General features: G+C 41.8%; 3 protein-coding genes across 4 annotated transcripts; 1 reads left to right on the top strand and 2 right to left on the bottom strand.

Annotated features, from left to right (window-relative positions):
- Positions 1–4903: 4903 nt before the first annotated feature.
- On the bottom strand, positions 4904–6995 carry znf319b (zinc finger protein 319b). The gene is made up of 2 exons (XM_085360093.1): positions 6851–6995; positions 4904–6761 (listed from the first exon to the last, which is right to left on the bottom strand). Exons 1-2 carry the CDS (start codon positions 6853–6855, stop codon positions 4904–4906), a joined length of 1863 nt encoding a protein of 620 aa, XP_085216219.1. The 5' UTR covers positions 6856–6995.
- A 1954-nt stretch (positions 6996–8949) lies between these two features.
- Positions 8950–13987, top strand: usb1 (U6 snRNA biogenesis 1). Of its 2 annotated transcripts, XM_085358586.1 has the most exons (7): positions 8950–9278; positions 10035–10174; positions 10267–10450; positions 11562–11615; positions 12205–12310; positions 12624–12704; positions 13721–13987. In XM_085358586.1, the coding sequence occupies exons 1-7, from the start codon at positions 9109–9111 to the stop codon at positions 13826–13828; spliced, it is 843 nt and encodes a 280-aa protein (XP_085214712.1). In that variant the 5' UTR covers positions 8950–9108; the 3' UTR covers positions 13829–13987. The 2 variants fall into 2 exon arrangements, with proteins under 2 accessions (XP_085214712.1, XP_085214713.1); XM_085358587.1 differs by lacking the exon at positions 11562–11615.
- A 2046-nt stretch (positions 13988–16033) lies between these two features.
- Positions 16034–23666, bottom strand: pla2g15 (phospholipase A2, group XV). Its single transcript, XM_085360095.1, has 7 exons — positions 23405–23666; positions 20896–21052; positions 19599–19717; positions 19376–19474; positions 18032–18256; positions 16821–16933; positions 16034–16664 (listed from the first exon to the last, which is right to left on the bottom strand). Exons 1-7 carry the CDS (start codon positions 23541–23543, stop codon positions 16263–16265), a joined length of 1254 nt encoding a protein of 417 aa, XP_085216221.1. The 5' UTR covers positions 23544–23666; the 3' UTR covers positions 16034–16262.
- Between the last annotated feature and the right edge of the window lie 164 nt (positions 23667–23830).

The following is a 23830-nucleotide window of genomic DNA, read 5'->3' on the forward strand; positions in this document are numbered from 1 at the left end:
ATTTCATATATTTTCATGGATGAATTCAATATTCATGAGACATATCAAGGCTTCTTTTGTTTTAATTTTAATTATTATTGATTGACAATCAGAAATTCAGTATTAATCAAAAAAAGGATTCCTGATAGAGAAATGTTCCAATTCTAAAGCGTGGTCACTTAGTACTTGGTTGGGGTTCCTTTACCATGAATTATTGCATCAGTGCAGTGTGGCATGGAGGCAATCTCTGCTGAGGTGTTACAGGTTACTTTGATATGAGCCTTCAGCTCATCTGTGTTTTTGGGTTGGGTGTTTCTCATTTTCTTCTGGACAATACTTCACGGAGTTTCTGTGGCGTTCAGGTGATGGTAAACTGGCTGGTCAATCAAGCACAGTAATAACATGGTCACCAAACTATTTGGTAGCAGTTTTGGCATTATGAGTAGAAGCTGAAAGGAAATTGCTGTCTCCATAAAGCTCTTAAGAAGATTTTACTGAATTTCTCTAAAAAGTCCTGGTAGACACTCTATTGACTTTGGAGTTGATCAACCACCAACAACACCACACTGCACCACAAATGATCACACAGTGCAGGACATTCACATGGGACTTCACTACCGCTCTGTTCCTTCATCTAAGAGGAGGTCCACATCCAGATGTTGTTCTCCCTGGCCCAGGTAAGACGCCTCTGACGTCTCTGGTTCAGGAGTGTCTCCTACCATAATAGGGTAGAAGGTGCATAATACCGTTAATATGCTTCCGTACAGCACTCTGCAAACAGCCAGCTGTTTCAGCAAATCGATGATCGTCATCTGGACAGCTGTCGAGTCAGCAGTTTTCCCCATGATTGAAGCTGTATGTGCTGAACTAAACTGAGAATTGTATAACATTTGTAATGTCTGAATGGTAATTGAAATGAAATGGTCTAATAATCTGACACACTGGATTTCAGATTTTTATTTTAACCAAGAAAAACTGTTTTCAGATGGACGTATACAGGTTTTGACACGGTCGAAGGGCTTCTCGGTATCTAACGAGGTGAACGTGCGAATTCCAGGAAGGCTTTAGTTCCAAAATACCGATGGGCTTTGGGCTGTGGCTACAATGTAGCTTGCCATCACCAGTGTGTGGAATGTGTGTGTGAATGGGTGAATGACTGAATGTAGTGTAAACCGCTTTGGGGTCCTTAGGGACTAAGTAAAGTACTATACAAATACAGGCCATTTACCAAATAACTTCATTAATCTTATAGATTTATAAATGGAAAAAAAGTTTTATTTGTTAGTGCCGTTTGTAATTGAATGCTACATACATACAGATAATCTTAGCATGAATGTACACGTACTGTATGTCGCCACAAAGTTTTTTTCTTTTCAAAGGTTTGTTTTCAACATCATTCACATGAACTACAGTACAATTTGGGAGGGAGGGGTTGGACAAAAAAAAAGGGAAAAAAAGAAGAAATGATATCTGAGGGAATGGCGCTGTGTGGAGGAAGGGCTTGGTGACACTGGTTCCCAAAGACAGAAACACAGGAACTAACACGGCAAGCATGCAGAGAGCAAGAGACACCAGGGTCTGACGGGGTTATTTATTGGAACTGAAAAGGAAACAGTAAACAACGGGTGGGTTAACTGGTGCCTTTACTGGCCTTTCACTGCAGGAGGGTAGGGAGTAATCATTTGTGCTTGTACAAAATGTTTTCCTCTGTTTGCTCATCAGATACGACAAATTTTTAAAAACCCACCCACCCCACTTGATTTTGAAGATTTCCTCGCTGTAACTTTTGGTCCGACCCAAACAGTACTCTACGACATAAAAAAATGAACAAAAAAGAAATAAAATAATGCATCCAGGCAGCCAAGGTCAGGAGTACTAATCACTGTAACAGTGCTGCTTGGCTGGCATTAGGTTAATCTTTGGCTTGGAACATACATTTGTATGTTGTTGTTATTATTATTAATACACATAAGTGAGGTCATTATTCTGCAACTTGAGCGACTATTTTCTATTATACACATCTAATGATGTGTCAGCACCGATCAACTAGTCCTTGCACACTTGCGTTTCTTGGCAAAATATGAACCCAGCCCCAATGATTCCTGATGTGTGTGTGTGTGTGTCATAGTAATTCTGCATTTCCAAAGCTGTGGCACACCTACCCCAAGGCCCTGGTCTCTCCCTCCAGGAATACAGATATTCATATCAATTCAAATAACATTAATTAAAAAACAAACAAACAAACAACTTACAGTACTTTTGTTTTTTAAACCTCAAATCCACCTTGTTCTGAACATCGTTCAATACCAGATTCATAAAAGTAAAAAAATAATTAATGATAATAATAATAATAATAATAATAATGATGATGGTGGATAGAAACAGAAAGGAGTAGATGAGGCAGAGAGGCACCGCGGCCCCACTTTTAAGGCGAAAACAAAAAGAAAAGAACTGCAAGCTAGAATTTAAAAAAATAAAGTTACTTCTGTCTCCTCAGTGTGTACTCGGTTCTTTTCAATACTGCACTCAAACCATGAATCGAGCATTCACGGCGTTCACACCCAACATGTAAACTAACTGGTGTTCCAGGACCCTTAAGCACAACTACAATCTCATAGCTTTCAGAGGAGAGGAAGGAGCCAATCTCTCTGGTAATAAACCCACCCTGACAGACACGACGTCGTACGTAGCAGGACAAACAGATTTAACAGGTCTTTCAAACCGTGGAAATTATTCAACACATGCTGCAGGACAGTCCCGCAGAAACAGCTCTCACAAAGACCAGTACAGTTAGTAATAACAACAGTAATAACAAAGAAATAGAAAAAGGCAGGTTGGTTGAAATAATTCTACTACAATTCACTTCAGTCTGAATTTCCCTGTTTGACAGAACACCGTTTACATTCACGCATTCAGACTCATGTGCGGGTTTCTCTTTGAGACTCCTCGCGACGCACTGGCACAGTCACTACATGGACTACAAAAATGAAAACGAAATACAAAAAAAAGAAAAAAAGAAAAAAAAGCATTTTTCATAACATTTCACGTGGTAAAAAGTAGCAAGAATACAAAAACAGCTCTTCAATACCTATTTTCATAGGAAAGACATTTCCGACTCATCTGGCTAAGCACACCCACACATCCAGAGTTATATACAGGATGAGGATGAGAGACTTTGACACTTTTAAATGCACGACAGCACTGACCTCTGCAGGAATAGTACATTAGTGTGAAATATATTTTTCTGTATTGAAGGATTAGAACAGCTGAAGCTTTTGCAGACTTAAATTTGGGCTGGCTGATTAGTCTACACACCACAGGGTGTAGCTTTATACTGTTCACACATAGAATTATTTAACCGTAGGACAACGCATTCCCAAATCCCCAATGCCGTTTCACTTCACATACACCGATCAGCCATAACATTAAAACCACCAGCCTAATATTGCATTAGAGCCTCTCGTGGAGCCAAAAAAAGCTCTGACATTGGCAGCAGATCTTTGGGGGCCTGTGGTGCCTCTGTGGATAGAATTTGTTCCAACACACTGGGTCAACACCTTTGGCTGCTATGTTATTGCTAATTGGTGTAAAATGAGGCCTTCACTGGCCACTTCTTTAATAAGAAGAGTAAAAATAAAAATGGAGGTTAAGGATACCCAAAGCATTTCAGACCACTCTTTACCCAAAGATATTAAAGTGAGTGCATGCGTGTCTTGGAGGGCGGTATGGAAAGTCACACTTTGCAAACTTCTGATACTAAACAGTGACAGGCTGAGTCAGGAAGAGCAGGAAGCAGAGGAAAGATGTAGGTAATAATGAGAGGGGGAGAAACTGAAGGGAGGCCAAGAGCAGTCATCACAAACCCATTGCAGACATGCAGTTTTTTTCCATTAAACTGACACCATCGAAATGAGTAAACTTCATGTAAATGAGCACTCGGGTCACTTTTATGTAAAAGTCGCAATGGCAATCCTACAAGATCAGACCTCGTAAACTCTTAAGTATCAGTTTTGATACAGGACAAGTGGACACGTTAACTGAGATTACACACGTGACTTCCTGAATTCCTCAGTTCATTGTGTGCAAAACATTTGATCTCTTTAAGTCAAATTCTAGTTTCTAGAATTATAGTTAAATAATTCCTCTGTGATGCTCTTCTGCTTTTCCAATTTCAGAAGAAACATCTCTCTGCTGCAGCGCACACAGAGAAAATAATCTAAAGTCTGGAGTCAATGCTGATGACACTCAAGCTTTTTTTCTTGAGGTATGAAAAGATTTTGCATGAGTACCATAGTAGGTCTGATGCATGTCTGAATGAGACCATGGGCGCCAATAACGTAAATATGACCTATGCCTGAATGACAATCTGCTATCACCTTAATGGAATGCTTTGCATCCCATGTTTGAAAAGGGCTATAGTAGCAAGAGGGGGGGGAAGAAGAAAAACAAGAGGACTCCACTTTAGTGGATACTAAAAGTTGCGACTCAGCCTGAATGATTTACTCAATACTCTCTTAAACATCCTACCAAACTGTTTTAAAAACAACAAATCCTGTCTTACTTTTTTACTGACATAACAGGGATGCTTCTGCTGCTCATTTCTGAGGGGAGGAAATTAGGGTGGATCTGCTAGATCAACCTGCAATATGGCACTTGTTCCTGGGAGTTATGTGGTTGTGGTAAGGGTTGGGTTTATTAAAATAAGGACCAGATTTAAGAAGAGACAAAAAAATGTTCAGTTTTTATGGAATGACAAGACTTGGAGTAACATTAACTGGGCAGATTAGCAGAGCAACAAAACCCTGATGTAGCACTGTTGGAATGAATAGAACAATTCAGGACTCTCCTGAAAGTGTGGTTAATGTTAGGCTGAATAAATAGCCCAGAAGGGACAGACAAAAGTTCAAACTAAGAAGTCAAGGGTTTATATGCACTGGGGCACAGGGTAGCCCCCTCCATCAGCTGTGTGCTGCACTGTGTGGTCCTGCAAGGAGCCCAAGTCACTGAAACGCTCTCCGCACCAAACACACTTGAACTGACCCTCTCTGGAGTGCGTGCTCTGGTGTTTGGTCAAGTGCTCGCGTTGTTTGAAGCCCTTATTGCAATGACCGCACTTGTACGGTTTTTCGCCTGTATGCACGCGCCGGTGTCGGTTCAGGTCCGACGAGTACTTGAAACGTTTCTCACAGTCAGGGCACTTCAGTGGCTTTTCCCGCGATGGGTCGCAGCGATGCTGCACAAACTCTGAAGAGGACAGGAAGCGGCGGTCGCAGAGCGAGCACTTGAGGGGCTTCTCCTGGCAGTGCGAGTTTTGATGACGCTGTAACGTGGAACTCTTCTTGTAGCCTTTGCCGCAAACGTCACACTTGTATGGCTTGTCAGGCGAGTTGTTGGACGACTCCCCGCACTTGTGCCTGAGCAGCTCTCCTGACTGGCTGAACTCCTTCTGGCATGAGGCACACTTGAACAAGTTGTCCATGCCGTGGACGTGCTGGTGGTAGAGGAGGTGAGAGGGCTGCATGAAGCCCTTGTCGCACAGATTGCATTTGAATGGGCGGTCTGTGGGGTCTTTATGAGTGCGGCTGTGGCGCACCAGTGCATACTGCTGCTTGAAACTCATCTGACACTCGTCACAGTGGAACGGACGCTCCTCTGAGTGTGTGCGCTCGTGCTGGCGAAGGTCAGATGGCCGCTTGAAACCCTTACCGCAGGTGGCACAGCGAAACGGCCGAGAACCCTGCGGGTGGCAAGGGTGGTGAAGGAGCTCTGAAGACTCTTTGAAGTGCAGTTCACATAAGTTGCATTTGAACAAGTGCTCACCCGAGTGCACGTACATGTGGCGCACCAAGTGGGAGCGGTGCTTGAAGCTCTTTTCACAGACAGCACACTTGAATGGACGTTCATTGCTGTGTGTTCGCTGGTGGTGCTGCAGGTGTGACGACTGGCTGAAGGCTTTGTCGCACGTGTCACATTTGAAGGGCTTTTCCCCCGTGTGAACCCTCTCGTGCCGTGTCAGTTCTGAGAGGTGTTTGAAGCCTTTCTGGCACACGGAACATTTGTAGGGCCGGTCTCGGGCCGAGGGGAACGGCAGAATGGACGAGCTGCTGCTGGCTGACGCCCCATCACTGCTGGGCTGCTGGGAGCTGCTCGAGGAGTTGGGTGTAGCGCTGCCAGAAGAGCCAGGCCGGTAGGTCTTCTCGCATATTGAACATTTCATTGGGTTGGTGCTGTTGTGCGATGTGTGGTGCTGGGCGAGAGAAGTGAGCAGGGAGAAGCCCATCTTACACACCCCGCACACAAACGGCTTCTGCTCCACCTGAACACACTGGTGCTCCAGCAAGTCTGTTGCCTGGTGGAAAATCTTCATGCACTGAGTGCACTGGAATGACCTGTCCTGAGTCACCATGCACTGATGTTCATGTGGGTTTGCCAGGTGGGAGATATCATGTCCACAAGCCCCACACTTGTGTCCTCCCTCTGTCCCAACCTGAAGGGACGTCTGCTGGGCCTGGGCAGGGTGCTGCTGCTGCTGACTGTGCTGCCCACCTACATGCTGCTGACTCCCACTGTGTTGCTGTCCATGCTGGCTCTGCTGTCCATGCTGCTGTAGCGACGTAGTGTCTGGCTGTAGTACGATACCATACACAGCACAGCCCAATGCGTTCTCAGCACCCGGAGGGATGGTGTGGACAACCTGAGGTGGTGCAACTGCATGCTGCTGCCAGGCTTCTGTCATGCGGGCTCGAGTGTAAGGATTGAGCTTGGCAGCTGGTGTGGCCCAACTGCAGGAAGAGAGGGAGAGCAACAGGTATTTCAAAGTACAAGCTAAAAGCTTCTGTGTTTGTGAAGGAGAAATGAAACATAAACTCACTCCATGTCTGCAGCTGGCACCGGAATGCAAAGGCTGCTTGGTGGAGATGCAGGTGAGAAAACAGCCAGGTGCCAAGGGGAAAAGATGACCAGGTGTGTGAAGTAGTAAAGGTAAATCAACTACTTTCACTTTAGTCTTTGCCTTCAGGTGGTATCTGTTTAAAAACAGAATTAAAGTGGGTTATAACAAACACTGCAACTGGCATTCAGTAATGATAATAATTTTTTTAAGCTAATGATTCCAGCCCTACACCCAGACTGAACAATCTGTTCAGTCTTTATATGTTTAACCAAAAATTTAAAGCCAGACCTACACCAGAAATGAGTACATCAGAGGGGCAGATAGGGTTGAGCAGTTTGGAGAGAGAAGTTAGAGGGGCAAGGCTGAGATGGTATGGACATGTGCAGAGGAGGGATAGAGGATATACCGGGCATTGATGATGGAGCTGCAGGCAGGAGAAAAGGAAGACCTTAAGGGAGCTTCATGGATTTAGTGAAGGAAAACATGCAGAGGGTTGTTGTGACAGAGGAGGGTGAGATCAAGGCAAATCAAAGGGAGGAGGAGGAGGAGAAGGGCTCAAATATGAGACTTTACAGGTCTGCTTGAATTGGTTTTCATATTTAACAAGCGAGACATTTTTTATACCACTGTCCCAAATTACAGTTCCTGATTCTCTTTTATGGTAAGAAAAGCTGGAAAAATATCAGGCTTTTATCTTCAATAGTTTTTAGCCATTTGTGTTCAAACATTGCCTCAGATTTCAAAGTGTGAAAATTTTAAATTACTTGCCATATGAAGCTAAAAATTTACAGCAATCATTAGATATGTCCATTAGGTTTAAAACAGGTGAATGACAGACTGTGCGGGTAACTACACATGTGGGCACTTTCTCTCATTGCAGTCATCATTAGACCTTCACTTACATTCATTCTTCAAAAAGCATATATTCATGGCAATGACAACGAGATCAATGATACTGGTCAAGGTGAGGCCAGCGCAATTAGGCTGTAAACAGTGAGGGTGTTTGAAGATATGCAACGTCTATGAAAGCAGCAGCAAGTGAACTCATTAACATACAGACTTAGATCGCAAAGATTAGAGCCGGCTTTTATTTAAATGGTATAATAGTGGCGGTGAAGTCCCCTCCCCTCTCTATGTACGAAACTAAATGCCCACCGACTCACGGTAAAAAGTGGAAAGCAGCGTCTGCGCATCATAATGTTTCTCGTCTCCAGGCGAAGATCACTGTAACCAGGTTAGCTTAGCTACCTAGCCTAGCCACTTGCTAACGCATCCACAGGAGCTTACGATGGAGATTAGCAGGCTAGTCACAGCAAAATAAGAGCCAGGTAGCAGCAACAGCAACACGCTAGTTATACGAGCCCTTCATGTAAACAACGATGGGAAAATGCCAGATTTACATACCCGGAGTGTCCAGTCAAGGCTGCTGAGTATTCTCTGTGTGATCGTAGGCTAGCTGTTCCCCATAAAAGCGCTGGGTCCCTTCCTCACATCCGCAAAAAGGTGCTCGGATGCTCTCTTGTTCAAGCGCTGTGGCTTCGGGGGGGCGAAAAAAATGTGATTTGCGGCTCATTAAAACACGCGGAAATTCTCCCGCGATTTCACCATCAGCCCCGCAAACAGCATCATTTCACGTAAACGTGCGTCCGACTCCTAGGGCATCCTCGCGGCTCACGGAAAGATGTGCATTTTGTAAGAAGTTGCTAGCCTGGTATCGACTAGCTACTGAGCCTCTGCCCGCGCGCACGGGAACATGAATAAAGCAAGAGTTAATTGGCATGCTCACACGCACACACACAAGTATAGAGCCCAGTGTGTGAAGGCTTTAATGTAAGATTTAGCAAAAAAAGAAAGTATCCCTGTTCCGTATCTATACTTTAAAGAATAGAGAAAAAAAAAAGAAAAAAAAAACATTTTCTAAATGACTCTATTAAACTTGGTATATTTTGTTCCGAATAGCTCACACTGCATTAATACACATAAGATACACAGCTGATACAGTATATACACATTTTCTTTATCCACAAACCATCGAAAGGGGAACTGATTTACAGCAGGCGTTATGTTACACCGGAACCTAATTTATGGTTACAACAGGTTGTTTATATCGGAAGTGAAGCGCAGAAGGCGCTGGAAGGCAGGCACCTTTCTTATGTGCATGGTTTAAAAAGTTATATGAGCTCCCGTGAGTTGATCTCTTATTTTAAATAATGTGGCGGAATATCAGGTAGTTTAAAATGTTGGTTGGCTACAGCAGCAGCAGCTCGGAGGAGGACGGTGAGGCTGGCGGTGAAGCTGAAGGAGCGAAAAATCAGAGTGAAACTACCTGCCGAAAGTGCCAAGAGGAAGATGATGGTTTGCCAACGAGGAAAAAACCCAAAACTGAGGAAGAGAGCCGCAAATCAAGGTGTGTCTCATGGCTGTGTAACCCTCTCTCGGGTGTTAGCGTTGGTGATATAGCTAAACTACGGAAGACCAAACCTGCCCAAACTATAAATAAATATATAACAGAATAAAACAGTATGGGCAACGGGCAATCTATAAAATGTGAAGTAAACTAAATAATAAATAAATAAATAAATGTTATTTCAAACCTGTCCTATCCATCTGCCTCTTTGTTTGCCCCATGAGATCATAACCTGGTTTCCCTGCAACTTTCTCAAATTGAATAGTCATAAAAACGGAAGTTCTCGTCATTGGCACCAAACTGACCTAACTACATAAACTGTGAAGGTCAGTAATACCCATATAAATCATAAACAGTGAACAAAACCCAAAAAGATTTCATAATTGAATACTATGAACTTTTTAAAGTAATTACGTAACTGCTATTTTCCCACTTTTTACTTGTGAGGATTTGATGCATTTCTTTGTCAAGCAAGATTTTCAGGTGTCTATCTTTGGATTTTTCACGCAGACAAAACAAAAGGTGAGAAAACATAACTCCATCTTTACAAGGCTGATACAAAATTTTCAGATAGAATAACATAAATTGGAGCAAATAATTGTTCAATCAAGCAATAACAAAAGTGACCGTTGAGTGAGAAATCCTGCGTTTCCCAGGACGCCCAGAATTCTTTACGTCACAGCTGAGGAAAATATAAATTATATTAAAGCGTGCTGGGTAAAAAGAATTACTCCATCCTGGCTGTGCTTTCTGCAGACTGCCTCTCCCTGGCTGTGTCTTGACCATGTTTCCAGATGAGGTGGACTCACAGACTGAAGACAGCTCTCTTCATGGTGGACGCATCCGCTCCTTCAAGCATGAAAGAGGAAACTGGGCTAGCTACGTTTATTTCCCATGTAAGGCAGTCACTGTGTACACCAACGACCGGTCAACGAAGCTCACGTCTTGATTTCTCACCTTGTGCCTGCTTTGCTCTCTGTCTCCTCAGATCATCCTGAAGAGGAGTTTGGGGAGCTGTTGGATGGGATTCTCTCGGCAGCATGTGCCCGGGGTGTGGTTTTGACTGTGCAGGATGAGTTCCACCTCAGCCTGTCCCAGACAGTGGTGCTCAGACACCACTGGATCCAGCCGTTCACACAGAGCCTCAAGTCAAGTCTTACAGGCTGCAAAAGGTTGTTTTATGTTGTTTTTTTTTAATTTATTATAATGATATGGATTAATTATTTACTTCAGTGATGTCAAAAAGAGAGCTATATTTTTTTTTAATGTAGAGTACAGCTCTGCTTTTTCTTAAAGCCTCCAGTTTAGTTTTCGGAAAACTCTTAACTTTTAAACCTTAACAAAACCCAGATGAATGACTTATTAAATAAGTTGAAAATATAATTTATAGAGTCAAAAACATTTTGTGTACCAGGCTGTAAACATCTAGATTTGATCTCTGAAGTTGGGTATTTTAACGCGGGACAACCCAGTGGGTGTTGGCTTGCTTTTGTAGCCACCCTCAAGTGGCCATTGGAGGGAGCTGCAGCTTTTGGCATCTCTGTGTTGGCTTCATCCCCAAGAAGCTTCTGTGTGAATTTGATCACAGGTGGTTAAAAAAAATAAATAAATAAATAAACATGGCCACACTTCTGTGTAGGAGAAGTGAAGCCAGTGCAGAGTGCCTAAAATCCTGCATTCAATCTTTAGGCCACTAGATGGCGATAACTGTGGGGGGAAAAGACTCAGGTCCTATAGAAGTGTATGGAAAAACAGAATTCTGTAAACACTTCCCTGCTGAGTTTATGGACTCAGTCATTCATTTTGGTTCAGATTGAGTAAGAAATTGTTGATTTTATAAATCTAGGTCAATCTATGTGTCAAATATAGGATTATCAGCTGTATTAAATAAGCCCACTCATGGGTTAATGATTTGTGACTGACAAATTTTTAGTCTAATAGCAGTTTGTTATGTTGGTGCTAATATGATAAAATGAACCTTGTTGTCATGGCACAGCTATAATATACTTAATTTTAATAAAAATCAGAAGTTTTATTGCATTTTCCCAGCTTTAAATGTCAAGCTTTCAAAGTCAGAAACACTGGTATTGTGACAACACTAATGTACTGGTAAGTAAGGTGGCATTATTTTATAAGATGCAAAAGAGTTTTAACATTTAAAAATCTAAAATCACAAGACCAGATGGTAAAAAGAGGAAAAAATAAAGGAAACAGTGTGCAGAAAAATGCAGACATCTATAACTCTGGTGACACACTTATTCTGGTTGTATTGCTCATCGCCAGGTTCGTGTGCTCGGCAGAGAGACTGCGCGTGTACTCTAATGCAGAGAAAACGAGGTACAGTTGAGTTTTTAATTCGAACAGAAGTCAGACTGTAAGTATTTGGACCGTTACACAGCTTCAGCACATCCACACCAGCTCACTGACATGTGTACTGATAAAACATGCATGCTGAGCTTTGTTTGAGACAAAGCCACAAAATTGCACAGAAGCGCTTCCACGTGGTTCGGTGTTGATTGTGAGATCGTGTAGATTTTAGGATCAACGTTTAGATGTCTGTGAACATTAGAAGTAAAGAGCTGACTGTGCAACTAACAAAGATTAGATTGCGAAAGCAAATGTTTAAAGAAGCTTTCCTTCTAAACTTGAAGGTGGACAGACATCGATCCTGGACAGCTGAAAGTCAAAATATGTGACTTAGTTAGCGGCACTCTTGCTGCAGCTCACAGCTGCGTTCCTCAACAAGGAAATAAAACCCACCCCAGATCAGCCAGCTAGGGGAAAACATAACATTTAGTATATCATCAAACTGGATGCACAACTGTCCTCATACTTTACACATATTGTCATTGTTGCACAGACTGTTCAGATCTGCTGCCAAAAAGTATGCTGCTCCAGTTTCTGTGTGTGTGTGTTTTGCCTGCAGGACATTCCTGGGGATGGAAGTGTCAACTGGGCATGCTCAGATGTTGGATCTGATCCGAGCTGTTGACAGGACGATGACAGAGTTTCGCCTGGAGACTTTCTACAAGGTCAGTTAAACACACACACAAACAAATCTGCAGCTTTACCCACTATTGTGTGATGATTTTGTATGCAGTAGAGTAATGCCACATTAAATGCAGGGTTCTGATTAGTGAGCGCGATGTTCTTCTATGTTGCACCGGCCTCTTCATTCTGATCGAAGGGCAGGCGTGGTGTTAAACACAGATACCAAGCAGCAACTTTAATATGACACATCAGAGAACAAACAGCAAATTTACAAAAAGAAAAATAATTTTATCATCTCATCTTTAGAAAAAAAGCACTGAAAGAGCCTATAATGTTCCTTAATGTGTTTCATAGGATCCATCCTTCCACGTGAGTCTGGCCTGGTGTGTGGGAGACCAGACAGTGCAGATGGAGGAGTGCATGCAGGAGCTGCAGGTACTCGGACAACTTGTGATTTTTCCTAAATCCTAAATCCCAGCACTGACATCTGTTTGTATTATCTTTATATGATTTCTTTGTTCCTCCTAATTTGTTAGATTTTTTTTGTAGTTCTTTAGTTGATTTTAAGGGCCCAGTCTGCTTGTCATAGCAAGCCGAGTCCAGGTGTGATTAATAAACTCAGTATATCTCAGATAAGCAACAGTCTGACTGAAATGTTTTTGAATTATTCTTAAAACTATGATAATAGTGGGTCACACATCAGTGCTGATATACCGTTTTCATTTCCTGTCTGTGAGAAATGGCACTTTAAACCCAGACAGGGATATGAAAACCTGTAGTGGCCAAGCAGTAATTACATAAAATCAGCTTCTCTTCATTTTTGTTACTTTATTGTCAGCTCGTTGTCTTTCACTGTAAAGGATCTGCTAAACAAGGATTGGTCAGCAGTCTGGCTTTTCACAAGTTATCAGTGAAGCTCGGATAAAAGGAGGATTCACAGTTACTTATTGATAAGATAAAATTGGATATAGTGTAATCCTGTATTTTAAATATGCTTCATTTAAACAGGGAAAATTTCAGTTATGTATTGTAATTGTTTGAGCTGCCGTAATGCCACAGTTTTAGAGTTTTGGAAAATTAATCCAAACGTGTCCAAAGATCTGTGTGTCCTTGGTCATGTGTGAAATAAGTTGTTCTGGTATGTGCTTTAATATCAACATACAAATGAAAAGGTGTTACGCTTTAGTCAGCTGCTTCAGGCTTGATGAGAGGGGAGCTCAGAGAAACTCGGGTTGAAGGAAACCCGACAGCGAGCAGGTTTGGTTAACAGAATCCTGAGTTTAACTGACTGAATTTAAGTTAAAGTTAACCCTCTTTCTGGAGCAGAAGACCCAGAGTTTCCTTCATTTTGGAGTTATCAAACTCTGTTTTAACAAAATTAGAGCACAGGTTCTTTAGCCCAGCTGCAGTAGATGTAACTGAATTTGTTTTATTTTTTGAATATGTTGTAGAGTCTAGTAGACGACCACGAAGACGGACCATTTGTGTTGAGGCTGGACTGCTCGGAGCTTCGCTGCAGGACGGGAAACAAGACTTTCCGCTTTGCTCTGGAATCCTAAAACATGAAGTTACTAATGGAGTAAAGCTGATGTTGTCTTTGCACAGATATGAGGGAGACTCGTTACCTCAGCTCTGACTCCAGTGTTCACTGAATTGCTAACATTTTAAATGTCCTTTTAAAAACTCCTGAAACGCCCCAACGAACACAATCACAGCTAACTGCAAAAGTATTGAAATGTTTTATGTATTTAAATAAAGACGTTACTTCTTTTGTATTTTTCCATTACGTATGGGACAGTGGTGAGAGCGCTGAAGAATTATGGCATATGCATGACTGAATCGCTGAAAGGAAGTTGTGGATTTGGTCAGCATAGAAACCTCAAGTGTCACAGCTGTACGTTTTACCAGAACAGTGGAAGGAATTCAGCGACTGGTTTCACTCATATTCAAGAAGTTTAAATGTCAAAATCTAGATTTCACATATTGAATGAAGTCAAAGTGAAGTTCTCTTAAAGTTGAGCCTTTTTTTTTTTAATTTTAGTTCCCTGTTTTTGTTCAACATTTTTGATTAGCTCCCCCTGGCAAACAGAAATATTGGGGCTTCCTGTGGTTAGAGCAAATGTTGTGTGTGCCTGACTTGATCATATAATTCACATAGTCCTAATCTTCCTAAACAACATCCATACATGGAGAAAATAAAACAGAGCTTTAGAGTAAGGTATACAAGAGGGATTCACTGCAAATATTTGAAAGAATTTAATGAATAGAAGGCAGCACGTGAATAAGTAGATCATCTTGGTCTGGCCCGGTGAGGGGCAGCATGGCACAATACAGTCACGTCAGAACACACTGTCCAATTTTGAACTTTTCACATCCACAAAAGAAAAACCCATCTCATGGTCTTGAGTCATCCCCCGGTGGCTGTAATTAAGCTTCAGAGCATGAAATCTGGTGTCAAGAACTAATTTATTGAATCATTCGGTCCTGATATATACAAAAGTCTTAGGATTTATTAAAATCTTTGTCCTGAACAAACCATCTTAGCATTTCAAAAAAGCATCAGCTCTTTAAATGATGGCATTCAGTGTATTCAGTAGCAGACACAGAAGGGGTCCCTCTTCCCCTGACTAGCCAGCCCAGGTTGGGCTCACCCTCTGAGAGAAACCCAAAACAGACCCTTTGATAGGTCTGCACAGAGTAAAGTTTAAACCCACAAATGTAAACAATCAGTTATGAAGTCAGTGTCATGTGTGTGAGACACCTCTAGTGTTTGAGTAAACGAAGGTAAGACCCAAAAAAAAAAAAAAAAAAAAAGTTTTATTCTAAGCCAAATCATGGCTTTTGCAAACCTAACCTGGAGCCTTCTTCCTGTTAAACAGGGATTTCTTCCTCTCCACTGTCATCCAATGCTTGCTCATCAAGGATTGTTTGATTATTGGACTTCTATTCTGCTGACTTTCCAGTGTGAAGTGCCTTGAGGTACCCACTGATCTGATACATATAAATTTAAAGTTTAAACCAGAAATACTTCTAGTATTCAGCAGAAATGCCACCTTTAAATGATAAGATAACCCCATACTAGCAGGATGGCAAGAGCAGCATGTGTCCTACGGGCCGGTGTCTAGACTGCACTGATTCTTCAGTTGACTTTCTGCCTTACATGCAGCCTCACAAAGAGTTTTTTGATTGGTAAATCTGAGCCTTAGGGTAGCTTTTATGTTGCTTTGGCCACTTTATGAGTTTTGTAAGCCAATTAAGTTGTCCTCATGAGACCCAATCGATAAGTTTCACTGATAAAACTCCTAGGTTTCACAAATTAAATCACTAATCAGTTAAAAACATTAAATTCCATTTGGTAGATATAAACTCCATCTTATGACCAATAGTGTGTCATCTTCCCTCAGGAACAGTTTGAAGGCTTAAATCAGGGAAAGGAGAAGTCTTTAGTCCAAGAAGATATCAAATTCAACCATCTTTGAAACCTAGAAATCAGATGTGTATGGGTCTAATCCTTCAGCACGCGCTTTTTGTAACATGAATCCTAACAACCAGCGATATACAGCTAAGATGAAATTTTGAAAAAAGGCAGGATTTATATTTAAAAAAAATAAATAAATAAAAAATCAGCTGGAATGAAAAGGCTGTAAATTCAGTATTTGCTTTAACTAGTTACAATTTTACCACAATACAGTCAGAGTTCAGAAATCTCATTGAAGATCAAAACATCAACCATTTTATTAAAGCACATGCAAGTCTACATGCAAAGAGTTTAACTCTTTGCATGTAGACTTTAGAGTAACAGCTATAAAAATCCAAAAAAAAATATATATATCAACCTACATTTGTCCTAAAGAACCGTAATACTTTCCTTGAGCATTGTGGCATAAATGGGGAATATTTGGCAATCATTGTTCAGACAGGTGAGACGTCAGTTCCCGTCTTGCTCCGCGTGTCAGTGTAAGGCAAACAGAGCAGTCTGCCTGCCAGCCAGCATCACGGAGAAAACACCACTTTCTTAATATAGTCCACAGTTGTCACATTGAGCAGCATGTCAACGTGCTCATTTTGTGGAAGTTCAACCAACGTCACAGGCTGCTTCTGCTTTCCTATCCAGCGTTTGCACTGGAGGGCACTGTACAGGTTCACCGTCCCGTCCCCCTCACCGGTCAACACTGTGGGCTCCACGTCTGGGAACTTTTCTGAGTACTGAAATGCTTCAGGAGTGGAAATGCCTACACCGTACAGACAGTGGACAGGCACGCCGGGGGGTGTGAAGTCAGCCACCAGCGATTCTGTGTCCTGCTGCATCATCCAGCCGTCCTCAAAATTGATGTCAGAGTAGAGGCGATGGTAGTCCTGCACAGTGTAGTTGGCGGTAGGTGTCTGGACAAAGACCTGGAGGTGGAAACACTTGATTTGGTCACCTCTGATGATCATATTCTGTCTAAAACTACATCACCAACCATTGCTGTAAGGCTGCTCTAACGTGTCAGGAATAAGTTTATGTTGACATAGAAGGAAAAATTAATTCCCATTTAAACAAACACACACCTTATCTTTGGGCCAGGAGCGGACAAAGGGAAACAGCCAGTTGGTGGAGACAGCAGAACGTTGCTGGGAGCGAATCCTGAGCGGGCTGATCACTGGGATGCGGTCATTATCACCTAGAAAGTGGAACAGAAATAAAAGGATGGAGAATTGAAAGATAGCTAAAGCTTTCGTTGAGTGGTGACTTAGAAAAGGGAAGCATGTCCTGGCAAACACCTGATATATGCCGCAGTCCTCAGTCTCTTGGTCAGGATGCTCTTGCAGAAGATATTTTATTTCAAATATTTGTTGTCAGTTTCAGTTTTAGTTTGGTGAACATTTCTCGAGTAGGCTAGCAGAGAGCAAAAAGTGGAAGACTGCTGTCGCAGAGAATTTTAAATTCCTGTAAACTCCGGTGTGGATTATAGATTTGGTCTGACATTAATAAACCAATACACTGGCCTGTAAAATTCAGTTGCAGCCTAATATCCTTTGTAAAACCAGACATTTATTTGACAAAAAATGTTTTAGTGTATGAAGATTACACAAAGATGGACTTAACTAATATTTTTCTAGCTGATCATTGCATTTCCAAAAATGCAAAAAACTTCTAGATTAGCATGCAAAGATGTTTTTCATCTTCACGTTCCACACATTTTTAATGTGAAGACTGCATCTGCAATTAGAAAGAAACCAGTCAAACTACATTTTGCTGATGTAGTTTTGAGGGCCCTCAATTTGGTGCTCAGCTGGGATTCTCAGTCTGAATCTTTGGCCAATTAAAGCAGCAAATGTCTGATAATTGCGATTAAGATGCTACAGTTCAGCATTAATTATACATACGATATATTTTGCATAGAACTAACTATGAATGAGGAAGCTAATGTCAGGGCTAGTAGCTGTAGCTCAATTAGCAGGACAGTTGTTACAGTAACATATCTAAACATAGAGCCAAGTATATCTAATATGTCTGAATATTCCCATCAGTAAATGTTTCATCTTTAGTGGCAAACTGTGAGCTGGTTGAACAACCTCTCTACATTACATTAACTGTTTTAATTTTATGCACAAATAAGCCAATTATGAGACTTTTTTTTTTTTTTTTAAAAGCATGTCTGATCCAAAAATGTTCTGTTCACAGTATTCTGGTGCCGAGGCACAGAGTTTGTGACTATGCCGGGCAGTCAACAACATGTATATCAGTACTTTTTTTGTAATGCTGGTTCGTCTCTTACCAGAGATGACCACACGTAAGGTCTTCACTACGCCGGCCCACGGCGCTCCGAGAGAGACGAAAGCCTTGATGTACCGATCTTTCCAAGCCTGTGGCTGCTGGTTGAGGAAGTACAGAGTGTACAGGTTGCCCATGCTGTGCGCGATGAGCACCACGGGCTCTCCAGCCTTCTCCACCATCTCTTCAATCATCTTTTGCAGCGCCAAGAAATAATCTTTATTCTCATCTGACGAAGACATGAGAGCAGATGATGACACACACAAAACGTTATGACATTCACGACTGTCAAACAAATAAAACTAGATGGCAAATCTTTAGTATGAGAAGAACACTCAAGAAAACCCAGTCAGCCCTCACGGTTTAATCAATTTTCTCACATCCATTTCTACACAAGTCTACTTTTTCAAGAGACAAAGCCATCATGGAAGACTTAAACCTTCCTTTTTATGCTCAGGGCATGAAAGCAGAAATGCAGTGCATGACAAATGTGTCAGCTGCTTTATAGCACGAACATGTTCTTCAAAATACTGGCTACTGTGCTTTATATGTCCTTCTGTTCCAGTAAAGAGATGCATGTTAAGAGTTATGCAATCACCTCATAAGACTAGTTCATTAGAAAACTAAGGAAAGTCCCGGCCAACCAAATATTGAGGAGTCACTCATGTGCTGCTGCAAAACAGCTGGCTGCATATAGATCTTTAATGCTTGTGTAATAAGCTAGTTGAAATATCACATGTCCAAGATACCACAGGTCATCACGCCTGAACTGCGTTGTTTCTAACAGACTGTGGACTGAAATACAAATGAGCTGGTGGTGGCTTCACTCCATTCTGGTACAGTTAGACTGAGAATATAAGAAGGCAGACTGCAGTTTCCAATTTGGAAATTCGAGAGCGCCAGTCGAGCCGAGGTGAATGCTTGGCCTGTTCTTATATCACAATGGGCAACAACCACAAAGTGGTCTATGGAGGAAAGTTAGAAATGAGGGATCTTTTTTAAAGACACCTGCTCAAAAATAAACAGTGGACGTCGGTTTGCATGACACGCTCACTTCAAGCACTTTGGGCATGGATGTAAAAGGAAATTTGACCCCGTTTGAGGGCAGAAAATATACAACTAATAATTTTAATCCCCATCATTATCTTCACAACTGCTGGAAACCAAAACTCAAGAGGTTTCTGGTCTAGAAGAATCAACTTTTGAAAGGGGAACTGGAGCAAAGCAGTTCTGGTAAATATATGAAATACACCTGTTACCCTCGACAGTTTTGTGATTTTTTATTTTATTTAAATATGCACCACTTCTGGCCATGTTTCCGCCTGGTTTTTCAAGTGTGGTAGCTTACTGGGCGCTTTCCTCCAATCATAGGGTGCTCCTCTCACATCATCATCTCTGGTGTAACCCCAGTCTACCAGTGCCTGCACTATACTGAAGAAATACATTCCTGCAACACACACACACATGAGAAAACATTAAGCATTAAATATGGTATCAGGGTAAATTTGATCAGCAACAAAATCTGGTCACAGTGAGAGGACGTCAGTTAAAAATGTGGCCATTTAACCCACCCACACTGCGTTTGCTTGGATCCAGGTACTCCACTGAGAAGGTCTTCCCGAACCCAGGGACGCGGATGTCCACACCTGGTGGGGAAGAGGTGGTGTGTGTGGTCTGGTTGTAGATCAGCCTGCACACACAAGTTTGCAATATTCAATTTATCTCAGTTCTGCATCTGTGGTCAACCAAAGACACACACGCGCGCCCTTTACAAGGCAACAGAAACACTTCTCGTTTTAGGTCTCCGTTATTCCACCTTCTTGTTATTTATGTGTGACAACAACTTCCACATGTGCGGTTTGTAGATATACAACGCAGATGAAAGTAAAGATGTTTGGTATGAAAAGCAGAAATGAGCATCTGAGAACATGCCAAGCTTTAAACGCATTTGGTCATGTTCCTTATTCGAGTGAAATCTGCCATTACATTGTACTATAGAGGCAACAAGTGGAGGTACCCTGCTGTAACCCAAACTAACATTTTACGTTGGGGTATTTCCAGTTAATAATTCTGTTATGTGTGTAGGACTGACTCCTTCAGCAGTTTCCATCCCTTTGTAGAAATGTGGGTAAATAAGGACTTTTCCAACAAAACTGAAATGACAGTAAGTGAAGATCACTAACAACATTGGCAAATATAAGCACTTCTTTTCCAGGGATCTCTACAGCAGAGATGCAAAGTGGTATTGGCATGATCTGAAGCCACAGAGCCACAATAATGGGATACAGTCACCCCTTGAAAACCTGGTAACCTGGTCAAGCTGCAGTACAAATGTGCTGCTTGCAGAAAAATCATTCAGTCAGGTGAGAACCGATCTATTCCCATTGCTTTGATTTCAAAATAAAAGCTCATACTTTGTGAAAATAAATTGCAGCGCAAAGAAAGTCAGGTTAAAATTTCCATGATCGATTTAGTCAACCCAGATTAGTCAATCCGAGTCCAAAGTAGGACTAAAGTAAGAATTTGTCTTACACGTCTCTCTCCAGATGTTTTACTTTATCATTCTTATGACTGTACTAAAGTACAGGTTTACTCAATTCCTGATGTCTTTGAGCAGATTGCACTTTGTTATCCTCTAGACCTTGTTGATAAAGGGGAGGACTATCTTATCCAGGTATTGGCACCTCAGCATTTCTCCACCAAAAAACAGCACATTAAGATTTTATATTTTTTACAATCAATGAAGACAAACAACAATAAAAGCTAGTAATGTAAAAAGGGGCAACTTGGTTAATGGTAATTAATTCAGCGACTGACAAACAGCACTTTTCTCTTCTTCACGTGACAAATTCAGGCACCGACACCCACCTAATGTTGTCTATCCAGCAGTCTATGGCTACAGGCACCAGCAGCTCCAGGTTGAGCCACAGTGTGAAGTATGTGTCAGTCTTCTTGTAGCAGATGTAATGGACCACAGTGGGTTTGTCCAGCATCGCCTCCAGCTGGTTTCCCAGATCTCCTGGAACTGCAATGAGCAACATTAGCAATGATTCACTTATCAGGGACATTGATCAGCACTTAGCCTTTAGACTATTAACATGCACTTATGTAACCATATAGAAGCTGTGCAAATTACTCTAAATCCCAAGAAGCCAGCGGAGGAGTGGATGAACTGCAGAAATTTAATCTGCCATTATGTATCGGTTAAGAAGCCATGGATCCAGCAGAGTAGTCAGTCTCATCATGCATGCAGCACATCTGACTGTACAATAATTTTAAAAACATGCTTTAGACATTCAGCTGCAATTCAGCCTTTGGTCTGAAGCAGTTGAGGAGTTTGTATTACTGTTCCCATACTCCAAAAACCTTCCCAGAACTTCCCCAGTGACACTTTAATCAAAACTATAGGTGGACACCATGTGAACTGTACTTTTATTTTAGTCCATGAAGTAGAATACAAATAAATCCTTTAAAGACTTCTGTCAAAGGGACGCTCAGTTTCTGCACACAGGTTCCACACGGGTGGACGTTAAGGGGGAAAACTGCAGTTTGTGTGAAGCAAGCCACAACTGACCAAGGCGGATGACCCACTGGTTAAATAAATGAGGAAATATAAAATCTAAACACAGAGTTGCAAAAAAAACCCCAAAAAAACAAAAACAATTCATGGCTTCAGCCAGATGTCAGCAGCTGTCGTGTAGGACACATGATCTGTCAGGAGAAGTCCCTAAAAAACCAATATGGTGCTTGCATTAAGTGATTTTGTAAACCACACAGAAACTGGGACTACTTCAAATTAGCACAGAATCTGAATCAGAAACAGCAAAGCTGAGTGATTGTGTGAAACTGTAATATGTATCAAGAAGGAAGCAAAAATTCCCTTCTGACAAAAATCCGAACAAGAACTACTGGGGCGCCAGAGGCTGCAGATACAGATGTGTCTTGAAAATCACTCGTCCTTGGGATCGTCATCAGCTCATGACGGCATGGGCGGCCTCTGGAGGAGTCAACTCCCAGTTACCTCCGATAGTGTGGGGCTCTTGCCCCTTGGCATCAGGGCGAGGAGGGTGGGACAAATGGTCCGGGTCTCCTGGGCCTCTCTGCCTCTGGCATTGTGGTTTTTTTCTCTTCCTCATAAAATGTGTTTCGTGACACTCACACGATCATATCTATTTTTATTTTTCCCCTTCTCTCTTTCAAGTGCCGTTTGTGTTTTTAAATAAAAAAATGCAGCAGTTGGCGCTTTGTCCCTTATCCTCATCTTTCTCCTTTTTCCACTACGCTCTTTTTTTCTTTCTAATATACTCCTACCTGTCTGTCAGCTATGGCATTTTTAATGCCGGACATAGTACTTGTAATGTGTACAGGTGTAATTATAACTCTTAACAAGCTATGCTTACATTCAGAAGTCAGGGAAGGTTTCAGCTGAATAAAACAAGTCACTACACCTGTGCTTTTCATTCTGTAAGCTGTATAAAAAAAAAAGAAAAGTCTACAGTACAGCCAAACAAGTATAAAACATGAAATGAAAAATGAGATTTTGAGGTAAAACCCATTTCATTTTTTATTCTTATTTATTTTAAAGTCACTCCTAAAGGTTACATGGCCCAGAAAGGTATGAGGGGAGACTCCCTCAGCGTCTGGAGGAGCTGATTGGCTGTTGAGCTGAAGAGTCGCGTTCTGTCATATGACCTGATGGCTGAGCTGTAAACGATTACCCTTTAACACAGGCACAGACGCAGCTGGCAGGTTTAAATCTTTCCTCAAATAACGTTAATCAGTCAGTCTTGTCCACAGCAGTACAGCTATATGTCTTTTTTTGTTTTCAGATAGATGAAGATAGCCTATTTCTTATTTCTTATGTAAATCGAACCAACCCTCGTTCAAGAAGCCAACAATTTAAGGACGTCTCGCTTGAAAGCAAATTTTAACTCTGCATTTATTGTGGGAACGTGTTTTAGAGTTTATTTTGATACAGCACAGCTAAAATAATGAAACGTCATATTATCTGATCATAAGAGAGTCTTGAACACCGAGATGCACACACGAGGATTTCTCTGTTTTGGCAGCTGATGACAAGCACAACAACAGGCCAAACATTTACAAAAGTTCAAAATGAATTGACTTATGTGTAATATGTTGAAGCCGAATTGAAGACTTGCCAAGTAGTAATATGATAAATACAGAATTATTTTTAAGTTAACATGATGGCTGATAAACATCAGGAGAACTTAAATTTGACCCCCTTTAAATGGAGTTTGGTCTCCTTTCGAAATCGCCAGCTGCCGATTAGCTAACTGACGGACGACAGCAAGTTGTGCAACTATTTGGCAACAGAAGACAAACTAAGGAATAAATTGATGAAGGAAACACTTACTGAGGACGACCGGGGGTTTTGGGGATGGACGAGGCTTTTCGCCGAGACATTTCCCCGCCGGTTTCTCGGAGCTGGGTGCCGACAACAGCATTAATAAAAGCCCGACACAGAAGGCAGTTACCCGGTGCCAACCCGCCATGACTCCTGATATATCATAGCCTGAAGAGCATAATACCTCCGCGATGTGTGGAGCCGGCTGCGGTTTGCCGTTAAAGCCCACTGCTGCGAGTAAACTACCACTGTGGACGATCACGAGTTCCGGATTTTAAGAGCACACGGTGTTTTGCGAAAAACAGTTACGCCTTTAAGAAAGTGCCCCTCCTGCCATCCACAGGAGGGGTAGGAGGAGTCACCTCTTTCAAAGTAAAAGCTTCCACTGTTCTGCAAGCTTCTTATTTCTGATAGGCCTACAAGTAGAGGAAATAA

This window comes from Diplotaxodon limnothrissa, linkage group LG7, assembly GCF_057381915.1.
Source record: "Diplotaxodon limnothrissa isolate DT_005_m linkage group LG7, D_limnothrissa_male_GT1.1, whole genome shotgun sequence".
Lineage (NCBI taxonomy): Eukaryota > Metazoa > Chordata > Actinopteri > Cichliformes > Cichlidae > Diplotaxodon > Diplotaxodon limnothrissa.